Source organism: Aulostomus chinensis, chromosome 12, assembly GCF_037954235.1.
Source record: "Aulostomus chinensis isolate RoL2024-O1b breed Wild chromosome 12, RoL_Achi_v1.0, whole genome shotgun sequence".
NCBI classification, from domain to species: domain Eukaryota; kingdom Metazoa; phylum Chordata; class Actinopteri; order Syngnathiformes; family Aulostomidae; genus Aulostomus; species Aulostomus chinensis.
This window is the reverse complement of record NC_141331.1, coordinates 6931404-6946956: the sequence shown is the minus strand read 5'-3', so window position 1 is coordinate 6946956 and position 15553 is coordinate 6931404. Positions and strand designations below refer to the sequence as shown.

Here is a 15553-nt window from a genome sequence, read left to right as displayed (position 1 = left end):
TTCTCCACAGAACACACTACACAGGACAAAGGATGTTCCAGATGGGCCTCACACAAAAAATACATTTGTCCATATTGTGCGACTGGCTCAGCAGACTGCTATCTGCATGCTATATGGCTTTGTACACCTGTTAACAATTTTTGGCAGGGGGTTTGTAAAGACCTATCACGGTGGTTAGGGTACCCCATCCCCATCTCCCCCTCACTTTGTCTGCTAGGTGACCTCACTAATGTTAATATGGAAGTAAACAAATCCTGCATGCTTCTCACTGCTCTAAGCATCGCAAAGAAGGCCATCTTGATTAATTGGAAATCCAAGAACAACCTAAGCATTACTCAATATAGAAACCTTTTATTAGACCACATTTCCATGGAGAGAATGTCTGCTTGGGAGGAAAGTCGATCGTCAGAGTTCAAACAAATCTGGTCTCCAATAATTAAATCCATCAAATAGTTTTGATGGGGGGGGCTGGGCTTCGTGGCTCTGGGCTTCGTGGCTCTGGCTCCGGGGCGGGTGGGTATGGACGCTGGCTGCCTTGGGTGTCCGGTGGCTCGCTGGGCTGGAGGGCCCGGGGTTACTGCCTTCTGAGGCGGCTTTGGGTCTCGCCTGTTGAGGGATGGTGTGGGGGGCGCGGGGGCGGCTTCCCCTATCATGGCGGCACCCTGTGGGATTGGGGGTTGGGGGTCCTTGGGCTGGGTCGGGGCCTCCACCTGGCATGGGGAGGTCGGGGGCCCTGGGCTCTGGTGCCGGGGATTCGCGCCGGTCCCCCGGTGGGGTCCTGTGGTGGGGGGGCTGTGGTCGCCCGGTCCCCGGGCACTGGCGGGGCGGGCTGGGGCCTGCCGTGGCGGCTGGGGCATATTTGCCCCCGGACGATGGGAGGAGGGTGAGGAAGGAAGGTTAGGTGGGGGTTGGAGAGGGAGGGGGGTTGAGGGGGAGGGGGGTCGGGAGGGAGGTAAGGGGGTGGAGAGTGAGGTAGAGGTGGATTGCTTGGCGCCTGGGACTTGCTGGCCTGGATGCCCTGCCGCTCCCCCGGGGGGTCGCACCCACATTTGGGAGGGGTTTGCTAACCTCGGCCCACCCTCGGGCGGGCTGGGCCCTGGCACGGTGTCCTGAACTGCCGCCACTCCGGACAAAGGGAGGATGCTGGGGGACGTCTGAGGGATGGGGGCTGACCTCCTTGATGCTGATCGAACTGGGGGCCCTGACCACGGGCTGCTGGCTGAGGGTTCCGCTGTGCACTGGGGGCCTGGGCCCTCCCTGCCCTCGCACTGCGCGGTGGTGGGCCCTCTGCCCGGATCTCCAGACAGTGCCCCTTGGTGCTCCAATCTGACCCCTGGACCAGGGAAGCTTGACTCCCTGTCAGCTGGTTGCAGTGGTGACGGGGTGGTCAGCGGGGCCAGTCTGGAAGTTGGCCCCCTGCAGGTCTGGCCCATTCCTCAGCCCCTCTCATTGCCTCTCTGTCCCATCACATCACATCTTATGTGTCACTAGGCCTTGAGGGGCTGGACCCCCCAATTTTAATCACATCGTAGACATTTAGGGCTTGGGGGAGTGCATGAGGATGTACTGGGAGACTCTGCCGTCTGCAACCGGCGGGGCTCCCATGCCCTGGGTGCCTCCACCAATTTTAATGACATTCTAGTCATCCACATCATCACATCTACATTCCCCTGCACACGTTGGGATGGGGGGGCAGCTGGGGCGGGGAGTGGGTCCAGTGCTGCCTCCTTTGCTAACTGCACCATTGCAGGCCTGGGGGCCTGGCCAGGGCTCTTTGGGGGGGGGGGGGTGGTCCTCTTCCCGGCGTGGTGGTTGGGCTGGGGTTGGTCACAGGCCCTGCAGCCCCCCCGCGACTCTTAATGTGTAGGAATAAGCGGAAGCTACAACAAGGCACCAGGAACATTGATGCTGCTTGCCTCAGCTACTGAACAGGACAGGTTATCAAAAAAAACAAAAAAAACAATGCTGTCCCAAAATGACATCATTTTTGAAAATTAAAAGCTGATGTTGTTAGCTGTGCTTAGCTTCGGGGTTATGAATTACCACTTCCTGATTGGATAGTTTGAAGCCAGTGGGGAAAAAACAAACCACTGAAGTGTTGCATCATTGTTTATGAGAAGATATAAGGGATCATTTACCAAGTGAAGGATGGGGCAAACCCCAAACAGGACACCACTCTCTTCCTCACGCATACCTGGTTGTGTGAAAGGAATTTTCTGTGCCGTTGAGGCGATGACACAGAAAAGCGGTACAATATTATGATGGATAACACATCAACAATCACTATCTTAACTCTGTCAGGCTTAAACGGCACAACAAACTACAGAGTCCCTCTCTTTGCTCTGACTTCACTGTGCTACGGGGTGATCTGGCTGTTGAACGTCACAGTTATTGGAGTCATCCTTGTGGATAAAAGCCTTCATGAACCAATGTACATCTTCATCTCTAATCTGTGCATAAATGGGCTTTATGGGACAGCAGGCTTTTATCCAAAATTCCTCAAGGACCTTCTATCTTCCTCTCACGCCATCTCCTATACCGGATGTCTGCTGCAGGGTTTTGTTTTGCACTCTTCAGCTTGTGGCGATTTCTCTCTTTTGGCTCTAATGGCCTACGACAGGTATGTGGCAATATGTCATCCTCTAGTGTACCACCATGTGATGACTAAACAAAGGATTTGTGTGCTTATGTTTGTGGCTTGGATTATGCCTACTTACCTGGTGCTCATAAGCACAATAGCCACATCAATGTCAAGGTTATGTGGCTCACATATACCAAAAATCTACTGTGTCAATTGGCTGGTTTCAAATCTAGCTTGCTCTGCCTCCATATCAAGAATTATTGTTCCAGCTTTTAATTACACGTTTTATTTTGGACATTTTGTTTTTATTTTTTGGTCCTATTTACATATGATTAGAGAGTGCCTCACATCCAGTGAGAGCAGGGGTAGATTTATGCGGTCATGTCTGCCTCCGCTATTTTCTTTATTTACTGTTACTGGATGTTTGCTTTTTGATTTACTGTACATGCGATTTGGCTCAAAAGACATACCAGAGAGTGTCAAAAATTTCATGGCAATAGAATTTGTCCTTTTTCCTCCAATTTTAAATCCCCTCATGTACGGTTTCAAATTGACACGGATAAGAAACAAAATTAAAAATGTCATGTGCCGTAAGAGTTGTAAACCTAGACTGCAGCCACTCTTCTGAAATCAAACAACTCTGGTTTTCATCATTTTAAAACATTTCTGGCTTTTAATAAATTATTACAAAATCACGTTTTACATAATCTTGTTTTACGTTGCTCTGCATTAAATTGCATGTCGCAGTAGCAACTGTAGCATCTGAAGAAGCCAGAGCTGATGAAGCCTTTGCGGTAATTACAACAAACTCTTCATCGGGCTGGCTGGCCTTCCTCTCTTTGCCACTACGTTACTTTGTTACTGGGTGTTCTGGCTGTTGAATGTGACAATTAATGGAGTGATCGTTGTGGATAAAAGCCTTCGTGAACCATTATATCTCGTAGTTGTATACCAGTGATTCCCAACATGTGGGCCAAGGCCCACCACGGGGCCGTGAAGGTATCGCAAGTGGGCCGCCAAATAATTTCCAAAATAGTATGATTTTTGTGGGAGGATGGAAATGTAATTACATGAAAATAAAATATACAGAATAATGTTTTGAATGTTAAAACTCAGTTACGCTTAAAAGGATATTAGAATGTTTTAATATCATTTTCATTATTTTGTTTCGTTTTTTTTTTAAGTGTTAAACATGTGACAAGCAAATGAGAGTTTTGTCCACCAGCAGCACTTGTTCTCATGAATGTGTTCTTGGTTAAAATGTTTTTTTTTTTGAGTGTGTGTGTGTGTGTGTGTGTTTATAACTGATGGGAAGATTGTTTGGAGAAAACACAAATGAAAGATGAAAATCAACTTCCAAAAGGCACCTTCATGTAACATCTACATGCCAGCTGTCTTTCGATTTGAATATACCATCATGAAATATGTCACAATGCAGCGACCAAATGTCCAAAAAAAAGAAGAAAAACGAAGAAGCAATTCAACTTTAACACACAACGGACAAATGTGAGACAAACCTATGATAAAATATACAAATGTCTAAGAGGAGAACAAATTTACTGAGTCTCTTTTCAGACCATCACCATCACTCGTGTCCTAATAAAATGCTGAAAACTGAACCTCAGGGTGCAGAGCTCCTTTTTTTTTGTTGTTGTTGTTCTTCTTCTTCTTTTTAACTGGACCCCAAATCAAATCAGGATGAGATCTGACGCTACAGAGGGATCTCTATGTGCAATGAAAATAAAATCTTCCTCTTCCTCACAGTCTCCTCAGAGGACACAAGCCCTCTTGAGAATCAAGCCGCCTCGCCGAAGAAAGTCCTAACCCACAAAACACCTCTTATTACACAAACAAACAGATAAATACACCCAAAAGCTAAAAATTCAAACGTACTCACAGCAATTTATTTGAACTCTAGGGTACTGAACAGTTCAGAGATGCCTTGTTCATGCCTGATTTATCCACCTATCAAACCACTGAAACAGCTTAGTAGTAAAGTAACAGTATAAATACCCCCAATAAAATAAAACTATGGCACAGGTTAAAAAAAAAAGTCTTTACTCAGGTAAAAGTAGGTTAGTATTTAAAAATTTCAACGTGTACATCCCACACGGTATTTGTGTATTCCAGTGTTTTGGAGCGTTCAAGTACAACTGCAACGACAGGATACTGGTGGGTTCAGAAAAATGGAAACAAAACAAAAAACAAGTATATATGAAATGTGAACTACTCAAGTAAAGTACAAATACCTTGAAATTTTGTTGACATAGAGTACTTGATTGAAAATATTGAAGTTACTTTCCACCACTCAGCTTGACAACAAACACTCAGAACAAACTGACACCAAGTAAGAGTTTGAGCCCCTCTCATCAGCGGCCGAATGTCACCACAACCAGCCGCTGGTGGGAATGTCCACCTTATAAGAGGTAGAAATTACACTGCTTTTTAATTTAGATCCATGAATTTCACCCCATTGAAAAGTCAAAACATGTACTCACCTGTTAGCAGTTCACCAGACGGGCTTGGTAGCGTCCAAATTCTTGGTTCTGTAGTTCTACTGTTGAGGGCAAGGCTCACCCCCTGGTTCTTTACGTTCCCGCCGGGTCCAGTCGGCCGGTCCTCCGTGTGTGAGGCAGCGGCAGGGAGACGCACCCCTGGTGGGCTGGAGACGCCGGCCTCGACGCGGCTACTGCAGCTAGCTAACTAGCTAGCGTTAGCTTCCGCCTGCCGCAACTCCATCGTGCTCGCTTTTGATAAACTTGTGGCGCATTGAGCGTAAAACCCATCGCATTTCACCTGTTAAGAATTATTCTCATCCTGTTTACTGTCATTGAAGCTCTTAGGAGTAACTTTTTTTATGGTTTGAGCTTCTTGAACTTGATACCTTGACGTTGGTCTGTCGGTTTGGTGTCCTTGCTCGAAGATGGTAGGACAGAAGCACCGGGGAGACGTTTCCACGAAGGTTTCCAGGCAGGAAGCCTCATCTGACTCATTGGGCCTGGAAAACCAAAGTTTAAATTAAAGTGTGATTTAGGAAAATGTTGTGGTTCGCGTCACCATGAGCCCTCACCACAGTTCCCCATGACAGAGACTGTCTAGCGGGAACGGTTGGTGGCAAATTCCCTCTCGGTTTTCCAGGGGAAAGTAACCAAACTAATATGTGGCGGGAGGAAGTCAAGTTAGTTTTGTTGTTGTTTCTGTTTTTATTTGTGTTTACCTCGTCAGTTGGATCGGTATGGATTTTTGTGTTGGTCCGAAATAAGATGCTAGTGATGGAAAGTAACTGAAGTAATTTGACTCAAGCGCAACATACGAGTATTTGTACTTTACTCAAGTACATTTTTAGGAAATGTATACTTTTATTCCACTTAATTTCGAAAGAAAATTGTATTTTTTTTTATTTACTCTACTATATTTATCTGAAACCATCGCTGAATTGTTACTTTGAAGAGAACTTTTTTTTTTCTTTTTTTTTTTTGCATCTGAGGGCCGCTAACTTCTAGAGGACATAGCCAGAACAATAAAACTAGGATACACTTGCACGACCTTTAGAGGTTGAGCGCTGAAGTACACAGCAATCATGTACAACGTGTACTTCTGATACTCATGTAAACTACATAGCAAATACCTCTCTTCTTTTGCTGAAGTAGAATTTTTTACTTAGGGACCATCGGGCCCTGGCGCAGTCACGAAACTGAGCAGGAGGCGGTTTGAAGCCGTGTTTCAAAATCGCTCTTCTGACTTTCGCCTTCTGATCCGTCACACGTCAGCACCTTTTGTTTTTTGTTTTTTTTTGTGTTTTTTCCCCAGAAGCTTCTGTCTCTCGCCGTCAATTCCAGCGCCAGAATTCCCAGGTTGTGCTAAGTCATCAGAGAGGGAGATGATTTAAAACAGAGACGCTCGGCTCCGGGGTCTTGGCTGCCCGACCAGCAACTCGAGAACATTTGTGTGTGAGAGGAATCTTTTCCTGAGACTTTTTTTTATTATTATTATTATTATTATTATTATTATTATTATTATTATTATTATTATTATGTGGTATTCATGTTGCGATTGTTGTGACCATTTAAATGAATGAAACCCTGCTCGCTGACACAGTTTAATGGATAATGTTTCAGCAAAGACATTTTTTCTTCTTTCAGGACTGAACTACACAGTGCAGCACCGGGTCGTTCTTTTCGCTCTGACGCTGCTGTTTTACCTGATAATTCTGATACTGAATGTGGTTCTGATTGTGACCATCGTTTTGGACAGGAACCTCCATGAACCCATGTACATCTTTCTGTGTAACCTCTGTATCAATTCACTTTACGTGACAGCAGGATTTTATCCCAAATTCCTCGTGGATCTCTTGTCTCCTCTCCACGTCATCTCCTACGTCGGATGTCTTCTGCAGAGTTTTGTGATACACTCGTCTTCTGGAAGCGACCTATCAACTCTCGCCGTGATGGCCTACGACAGATGCGTGGCCATCGGCCGGCCGCTGAAGTATCACTCCATCATGACGAAGCAAAGAACCTCTCTGTTGATGGCTTTCTCCTGGCTCTTGCCCCTGTGCTGCATGTTCACCAACACCATGACGATATTTCAGTCAGAGTTATGCGGCTCCAGCATACCCAAACTGTTCTGTTCAAACCATCTGATCAGCAGGCTCGCTTGCTCCACCACAATAGTAAATACATACGTTGCTTATGTCAACATTATTATTTACATCGCTCATATTTTTTTCCTTTTTTGGTCGTACGTGTATCTGGTCAGAATCTGTCTCGTATCCAAGGAGAGCAGGAGCAAGTTCATGAAAACCTGCGTTCCACAATTAATCTCTTTGATGAACTTTATCTTTGCCGTTCTTTTCGATCTGATGTACACAAGGTTCGGTTCCGGGATGTTGCCTCAGGGCCTGGAGAACTTGATGGCGATCGAATTCATACTGATTCCCCCAGTTATGAATCCTCTTGTTTACGGGTTAAAGCTCAGCAAAATTCGAAGAAAGATCCTTCTGTTTTTTCAGGAGCAGAAAGAGAGCTTCAGAGCCACGCAGACCAATCGAGAGAGAGCTTTCCTGTCTTAATCGCTGGAAGTTTGAATGACTAATTTTAAAAGGTTTAAACGGGTTGTAACGACTCACGGCTGCACGGCCGTGTCTGATTTGAGCCACGTCGCGTACGGACGGTTTCATCTGTGTTTTACTTGTTAACCTCTCTTCAGTCTCTACAGCCTGCTTGCAGACGCAGGCTGCCCTCCCCTCTCGGGGGGTCCTGGGCAGGACAAGTTCACTTCCCACTGACGTATTCACAGCGCCAGCTCATGCTGCATTTACATTTTGAGCATTTGGACTGAAACTGGAAAAAAAACTGTCTGACTGAACTTTCTCATTTCCACTTTTCTTCATGTTTGTGACATTCTATCACTGTGGTCCTTCAAAAGTGGACGATTCGTCCGTTTCTCGCAGCCTGGTGCGTTGATGAATTAAGCACAAGTACGAACTTTAATAAAACAATGAAACTGCGCGAGACTATTCTCTTACATGCAATACAGAACATATGGTGTGGATGTGAAAGACTTTTTTTCATTACCTTTGTCACTATCGTGATGTTTTTGAGGATCTCATCCCCAGCTCATGATTTGTCTTTTCCTAATTCTGACTTCTGATATTTGTGAACCCTAACAACACGAAATCCTTCCACCGTCTTTTCGCGACGCTGAGCCGCATCACGAAAACACGCCGCGCCGAGAAGGCTTGAAGGCTGCCTTCAACTTTCCTGAAAGATTCTGTTCTGACGGCAAACTTCCATCTCTCTTCTGTTTTCCTGGTCCTGATCCGATTCCCCGAGTCACCCCATCACCTGGATAACAGAAGAAGTTTGCCATCAAAACAGAATCTTTTTTTTTTTTGCTCTGAAGGGCCGTTGAAGGGGAGGTGGGGAGGTGTGAATACTCCCTCTGGGTTGAAATCCCAGCGATGTTGTTGTTGTTATTGTTGTCAAAGTGATTATTAATTGGTGCTGTGATGGTAGGTCGGTGTCAGAGCCGACCGCCGGCGGTACAGAGCGTGTGGTGAGAGATGGGGATGGACAACGTTTCGGCGGTAAGAGTGTTTACGCTTTCAGGGATAAATGAGAATTACAGGGTGGCCGTTTTCTCGCTCACTTTAATGTATTACTGCCTTATCCTGTTTGTCAATATCGCTCTCGTCATGATCATCGTCTTAACTGAACATCTGCATGAGCCCATGTACATTTTGCTGTGCAGCGTGTGCATCAATGGCCTTTATGGAACCATGGGTTTCTACCCCAAGTTCCTCTTGGATTTGCTGTCGTCTTCTCAAGAGATCTCTTACAGCGGCTGCCTTTTTCAGGCCTTCATCGTGTACTCGTTTGCCTGCGGCGAGTTGTCTATTCTAGCAGTCATGGCCTACGATCGATACCTGGCGATATGTCGCCCCCTGCACTACCGCTCCGTCATGACAAAGAAAAGACTCTCCCAGCTGGTCGGTTTCTCCTGGCTGACGCCTCTCTGCATTTTTGCCGTCAACATTTTGCTGACGTCGAGACTCGTTTTTTGTAGTTCCAACATTGGGAAACTGTTGTGTGTCAACTGGGCCATTGTGAAACTTGCCTGCCCTCAATCAGACACCTTTTCAAACCAAGTGTTTGCAAATATTACAATATGGGTGTATGTGTCTCATGGTTTTTTCATAATCTGGACGTATATGCATCTTGTTAAAAAATGCGTCAAGTCTGTTGAAGACAGGGTGAAGTTTATGCAGACGTGCGTGCCTCATTTGATCTCTTTACTCACGTTCCTTTTCATGATAGTTTTTGATTTGATGCATATGAGATTCAGCGCCACGGTTTTACCCCAGAGCCTTCAAAACCTCATAGCCATAGAGTTTCTGCTCATCCCTCCATTCATGAACCCTCTCATATACGGCTTCAAACTGACCAAGATCCGAAATAGAATTTTCAGTTTGATTTACGTGAAAACACAATGACAGGAAGAAGCAGTGTGAGTGATGTGCTGCGTGCGGGATGTCTGCAACTCCTGTAGCCTGCCTGCTTCATTACGTACAATATTTTTGCAGTCCGGCACTACGGCTCTGAGCTGAGCTGTGCCGCGCTTCCCCTGATCGGAGGTAATAGATCGGACGGAAATGAGGCACCATATCTGAAATACCTCTCAAATCAGTGCGGTCCAGTTCAACGGCACTGCAAACTACAACCGTAATAACAGTTAAACCCAAATTTTAAGAAACTTCATGAAAATAGTATTATTGAGTGCCGTTTAATTGGATTATATTTGATTATACCGTCTTGATATCAGTTTATGTGTATCATGATGTGATGTTTCACTCCACAGTTGACTGCATGTTTCCTCACTACTGAAGTGTGTACTGATTATCTAAATGTTTTTGTTTGGTATAACCTGATTGGTGTATATGTTGATATTTTTTTGTGCAGTGTAATAAAATTAGTCACTACATCCTGTCAACGATGATGTACCACCTCACACTCACAAACACACTCACACGCACACACACAGGTTATATACATGGGTGGTTTCACTTTTTTCTTACATGAATTGTAACAAAGAGCACAATAACCCTGATGTCACTATTACTCATTTGACTTGACAAAGCCACAGCAGACAGCTGGTCCCAGGTCAGCCATAGTAAATGTACTTGGATGTATGCAGTTTGAAAACTTGGCATTCATGCAAATAAACACTAACTGAATGCTTCAAACAACATAGAAGTCGCTCTTGAGCATCAAAGCCCACAGAGAGAAAATCAGGCCTCTTGTCTGTGGTGAAACAGTGAAAAACGGCTCAGAGGGGAGTTCTGGATGAAGAGGAGCATCGGAGGGTGACGGATGCTCCCTGAGTGCGAACAATAACACAATACTGAATATAATTTGTTATCTGGGCCACTGTCATGGCTGAGACTCACTCATAGCTGGCATCCTGCTCTATTTTGGTCTGGGGCCTGACTCTCTGGAGCAGCATGTTTCCCAGCAGAGCCCCGGCTGCAGCCCCAACAGCTGACCTGGTACTCAGTCCTGGAGCTAACCTGAAGGAGCCAGTGGCCGCCCCAAACGCAGCCCCCAGCACTGCCCCTCCAGCCCACAGCCACGACGGAGGCCAGCCTCCCTCAAGTCACAGCGATTGGTTGGCGATAGCGCCCTGTGAACACAAAATCACAACTGGAATGGTTTTGATTGGAGGGTGAAGAAGGAGGCGGAGCCAAACAGAGATGAGGAGGCAGGGACAAAGTGTATCTGTGACAATCATCCAAAATATCAACAACAACAACAACAACAACAACAAAAAACACTGAGAAAATAAACTCTGGAGAAACTTAGAATACAATGAGAAACAAAGCCTGTTCCTGTACGCCAGAGGATGAAACCTCGTCATAAAAACACAGCAAAGATGTCACCTTCAAAATCCCAAATCGAAAATCAGAGTAAATGGGCATTGCTCGGATTTCTTTGATGTAGAGAGAGGAGTAAGACAGGGAGATTCTCTCTCCCCCGTCCTCTTTGCTCTCAGCATTGAGCCTCTGGCAGAGGCCATACGGCAGGATGTTCAGATTGAAGGGATTAAGGATGGCGGGGGGAGAATTCATAAAATTTCCCTCTTTGCGGACGATATTTTGCTTTTTATAAAACATCCCATTACTACAATACCTCGACTCATGCAGTGTCTGAAAGATTATGGAGATATCTCGGGATATGAAATTAATCAAAGCAAATCAGAGGCAATGATGATATCAGGGACGTGGCCAGATCAGCTTAATGAGACATTTCACTGGTCTAAACAGGAATTATTATAACATCTCAAACTACAAAACTTTTTGAAGCAAATTATAACAAGCTAATTAAAGAAATAAGGAGCGATCTGACCCGCTGGGAAGCCCTCCCGCTATCTCTGTTTGGCAGAGTCGAAACAGTACGGATGAATTTGCTTCCCCGTCTCCTGTTTTTATTTCAGTCGCTGCCCATAAGAGTTCCAATTTCCATTTTTAATATGTTAAATAAATTAATCTCTCAATTTATATGGCAACACAAGAGACCCAGAATTAGACTTAAAATACTTCATTTGGCTAAAAATAGAGGAGGTCTGGCATTGCCGAATTTGAAATTTTACTACTGGGCAGCTCAGCTGGCAGCGATTGTGGGGTGGATCAGCGGCGACGAGGAGGCCAAGTGGATTCAAATAGAACAGGGTGAAGTTAAAGGTGCACCGTTGGCTGTCCTACCCTTTGTGGATTTGAAACATGTCAATAAAATGAAGCTTGAAAATGAATGGATAAAACATACTACAAAGATTTGGGCGGAAGTTAAAAAGATGTTTAAAGATAGTGGATCTATTTCTCGAGCTATGCCCATAGTGGGCAACATTGATTTTCCACCTTCGGTCTCAGATCATGGTTTTAGGAGATGGGCTGCTAAAGGTCTCATTATTTTTAATCAATTATTTGAAGAAACACACTTAAAGTCCTTTACCCAGCTTCAGGAACAATTCCACCTCCCCTCTACTGATTTTTATAGATACCTGCAAATTAGGCACTATATTACAAATCATGAAGACAAAGAGCGAATTGGAAAAACCCCAAATAATATAGAACAATATTTCATTGGAATGGGGGTGGCACGGTGGTGCAGTGGTCAGCACTGTGGCCTCACAGCAAGAAGGTTCCGGGTTCGAGTCCCGGCTCGGGCACGGGATCTTTCTGTGTGAGTCTCCATGTTCTCCCTGTTCCTGTGTGGGTTCTCTCTGGTACTCCAGCTTCCTCCCACAGTCCAAAGACATCAAGAGGGGACGAGGCTGATTGATACTCTAAATTGACTGTAGGTGTGACTGTGAGTGTGAATGGTTGTTCGTCTCTCTATGTGTTGGCCCTGTGATGGACTGGCGACCTGTCCAGGGTGAACCCCGCCTCTCGCCCGTTGACGCTGGGATAGGCTCCAGCCCCCCCGCGACCCTTAATGTGTAGGAATAAGCGGAAGATGGATGGATTTCATTGGAATCTGGGAAAAACGTCTTCCATTACATAAACATGTCTCCCACCTCTATAAAAGACTCTCATCAGACTTAGATGAAAATACCTATAATATTGAGGAAAAATGGGAATTGGAATCTAATATAATGATAGTAGACGGACTTTGGGATAAACTTTGTAACAGCAGTCATAAAGGTATCAGCAGTCAGCAGTGGAAAGAGTTCGACGGGAAACTTAAAATCAGATTTTTTCGCACCCCTTTAGCTGTTTCAAATTTCGTTGAAGACCCCTCAGCAGCTCTATGCTGGAGACAGTGTGGTAAAATAGGTGATCACACGCACATGTTCAGGGACTGTCCGGTTATTCCTGAATATTGGAAAAAGATTAAAGACGAAATTGAGAGAATTATGAAAAGAGAAATTCCATCAAACATGCTGCTCTACCTGCTGGGTGCTGTACCGGTCGACCTCTTCACTGCTGACCAAAGATATATTTTGCATATTTTATTATTGGTTGCCAAGAAAAATATAACAGCAAACTGGAAGAAAGTTAAAGCAGCGACTGTGGCTGAATGGAAGCAGAGACTGAGACAGGTTTATCTCATGGAAAGAATGACCGCATCATTACAGTTGAAAGTGGACCTTTCTGAACGAAGGTGGAGCTTGGTCGGAAAATATCTAACAATATGAACTATTTGGGTTGTTGAGGCTGTTCCTAAAGTAATGGAAACGGACCCTGACACGATGTGGAATTTTTATTTTTTTTTTAAATTATTATTATCAACCTCATCATTTATTCATTTTTTTTCATTATGAGCTATTTATTTATTCATTTTTGTCCGTCTTGTTTGCTTATCCTTATTATCACAATGTGTAATGTTTATTTGATATACATTTGTACCGCCATTTGTACCTTTTTACATCACTGACCTTGTCTCAGGCATTGTTCAATGTTTAACTGAAAAAATTTAAATAAAAAGTTCCAAAAAAAAGAAAAAAAAGATGTCACCTTCACAGTGTCTGACCAACAGTTGCTTTCCAGAACTTTCCCCCCACCTTCTCCTGTGGCAGCGTCCCGTCAGAGTCCGCCAGCCTCTCCTGATCTGTCGCTGTACCTTTAAGATGTTAGAGACGTTCATCTTTAAATCAAAAACGAAAACTATGGAGCTCATATCTGCAGGATGAGAGCTGCTGGTTACTCACCGGCAGCGTTGCCATGGTGACCTGACGGCACCGTGAAGGCCCATGTCTGTTGTCGGCTGAGTTCTTCTGCTAGCTTGAGGTTCTCCGCTGTGGTCAGGTGTTCGGCGTCCGTCTGACCGTCGGTCTCCGTCGTCTGACGTTGTCTCTGCATCCCTTTAATCGCGGAACTCAGCACCTTCCTCATGTCTTCGTTTTCCCTCGCCAGCTGCTCGATCGTCCCTCTGAGCTCGCTCGCTTGTCTCTTGCCATCCCTCGCCATTTGTTCCAGTTCTTCGTCTTTTTTCTCCCACAGGTTCTTAAAGGTTCTAATCTCTTGCTCTTGTCCCCTCACTGTCTCCTCCAGCTCTGCTGCTCTCACCTCACCGCTCTGCTTCACAGGTTTTATCACACTGTCTTTCTCAGCAGATCTTTCACTCAGGCTTCTTATCAGTTCATCTCTCTCTAGGATGACGTGCCTGAGATGGTTGTTCTCCCTCTCTGCCTCCGCTATTCTGTCCATCTCCTCCTCAGCGTCTTTCTTGCACTTCTCTTCTGTCTCCTTCTTCGACGCTATTGTTGCCGTCAGAGCTTCAATCTGCTTTTCCTTCTCTGCAGCTGCTAAAGTCATATCCTCCACTGCCCTCTCCTTCTCCTCTAGTGTTTGCCTCAGGTGTTCATTCTTGGTCTGCACCCTCTTGAGCTGTCTCGTCATCTTTTTCAAGCTTTCATCCAGTTTCCCGCTACTTTCTTTGACTTCCATGAAGCACGTCAGCAAGTGTTCAGAATCACCGGCCACCTCTGTCTCCTCAGTCTTCGCCAGGAGCTCCCACACCTGAACCCCTCCAGCCTGCTTTGTGTTATCAGAAACGTGGTATCTGTTTCCACATTTGTCCACCAACCACTGCAGGGCAGGCCACCTCTCAATGTGCTCCTCAATGGGAGTGGCCCCCAGTCTGTCTCCCCTCGTGAAGACCACCAGGCTCCGAGTCCACACCCAAACTCCAAGTGGGCTCAAGTGCTCCTCTAGTTTGATCCGGTCGGATTCAGTGGAGGTCTCATCGCAGCGAACCACCACCAGGACAGCATGAGGGAGGGGAGCGCACAGAGATGCGCCGTGGGAAATCTGCTGTCGTACATGGCGTGGGGTGTCCTCAGAGCAGTATCTCCCATACCAGCCTGGAGTGTCGACCACAGTGACTCGCCTCTTGGGAACACGGCCACGTCTCTCGCTGCTCTGTGACGTCGGATGTCCAGCATCAAAGACATCTCGACCCAGGATGGTGTTCTTCCCGACGTGTTTGGGTCCCACGATCAGAAGTCGAAGGGTAGAAAGGGGAGGGGACTTTCCTGCGTTTAGAACACGCAGGGTTTAGGGAACCGTATGGTCTCGGCTTGACAGGTTTGAATGATCTCTGCAAAATGAGACCAGCACAGAGAGCACCTGCTGCAACAAAGTGACACATCTCAAGTGTAAACTGAGCCGAGCTAATCTTCCTGAGTACGGTGGCCCTGAGAGCCCAACACACGGCAGTGTTTACCTCACTTTGCCCTGCATCTGGTATTGTGAGGTCATGTTCTGTAAAAAAAATAAATAAATAAAATTTTTAAAAATCTGACACGTCAGGTTAGCAAACAACGGGAGTGTCTACAGAGGGGTTTTAAAGCGGGATGATGTCATCTTGATTAATTTAACCACACAGTGTTGAAATAAAACCTGCTGCTTAGGCCGTGACTGTGGGCTTGGCACGTTGAGGCTTCAGGACACTTGGATTAATTCAAGATGACCAG

At 45.7% G+C, this 15553-nt stretch overlaps 4 protein-coding genes and 1 long non-coding RNA gene across 7 annotated transcripts; 3 read left to right on the top strand and 2 right to left on the bottom strand.

Annotated features, from left to right (window-relative positions):
* Window positions 1–2258: 2258 nt before the first annotated feature.
* Window positions 2259–3242, top strand: LOC147251860 (olfactory receptor 2A7-like). Its single transcript, XM_086219809.1, has one exon. The coding sequence runs from the start codon at window positions 2259–2261 to the stop codon at window positions 3207–3209; it is 951 nt and encodes a 316-aa protein (XP_086075935.1). The 3' UTR covers window positions 3210–3242.
* A 1129-nt stretch (window positions 3243–4371) lies between these two features.
* On the bottom strand, window positions 4372–6359 carry LOC147251859 (uncharacterized). Of its 3 annotated transcripts, none has more exons than XR_015118702.1 (3): window positions 5652–6359; window positions 5080–5579; window positions 4372–4401 (listed from the first exon to the last, which is right to left on the bottom strand). It is a non-coding gene; the product is annotated as an uncharacterized LOC147251859 (long non-coding RNA). The 3 variants fall into 3 exon arrangements; XR_015118703.1 differs by lacking the exon at window positions 4372–4401 and adding an exon at window positions 4413–4997; XR_015118704.1 differs by lacking the exon at window positions 4372–4401 and having other exon boundaries at window positions 4413–5377; window positions 5466–5579.
* A 186-nt stretch (window positions 6360–6545) lies between these two features.
* On the top strand, window positions 6546–7994 carry LOC147251858 (olfactory receptor 1D5-like). The gene has a single exon (XM_086219807.1). It carries the CDS (start codon window positions 6684–6686, stop codon window positions 7650–7652), a length of 969 nt encoding a protein of 322 aa, XP_086075933.1. The 5' UTR covers window positions 6546–6683; the 3' UTR covers window positions 7653–7994.
* A 478-nt stretch (window positions 7995–8472) lies between these two features.
* LOC147251857 (olfactory receptor 4B13-like) lies at window positions 8473–9662 on the top strand. The gene has a single exon (XM_086219808.1). The coding sequence runs from the start codon at window positions 8646–8648 to the stop codon at window positions 9573–9575; it is 930 nt and encodes a 309-aa protein (XP_086075934.1). The 5' UTR covers window positions 8473–8645; the 3' UTR covers window positions 9576–9662.
* Window positions 9663–12442: 2780 nt separating this feature from the next.
* LOC147251856 (uncharacterized) lies at window positions 12443–15059 on the bottom strand (the record flags this gene model as incomplete). Its single annotated transcript, XM_086221171.1, has 2 exons — window positions 12443–13698; window positions 13787–15059. Coding segments are annotated over 2 exons (1377 nt in total), but the record flags the coding sequence as incomplete, so codon positions are not given.
* Between the last annotated feature and the right edge of the window lie 494 nt (window positions 15060–15553).

Excerpts from the sequence above, each read along its gene's own strand:
- LOC147251860 (XM_086219809.1), top strand. The coding sequence starts at position 2,259 with ATGATGGATAACACATCAACAATCACTATCTTAACTCTGTCAGGCTTA.
- LOC147251857 (XM_086219808.1), top strand. The coding sequence starts at position 8,646 with ATGGGGATGGACAACGTTTCGGCGGTAAGAGTGTTTACGCTTTCAGGG.
- LOC147251858 (XM_086219807.1), top strand. The coding sequence starts at position 6,684 with ATGGATAATGTTTCAGCAAAGACATTTTTTCTTCTTTCAGGACTGAAC.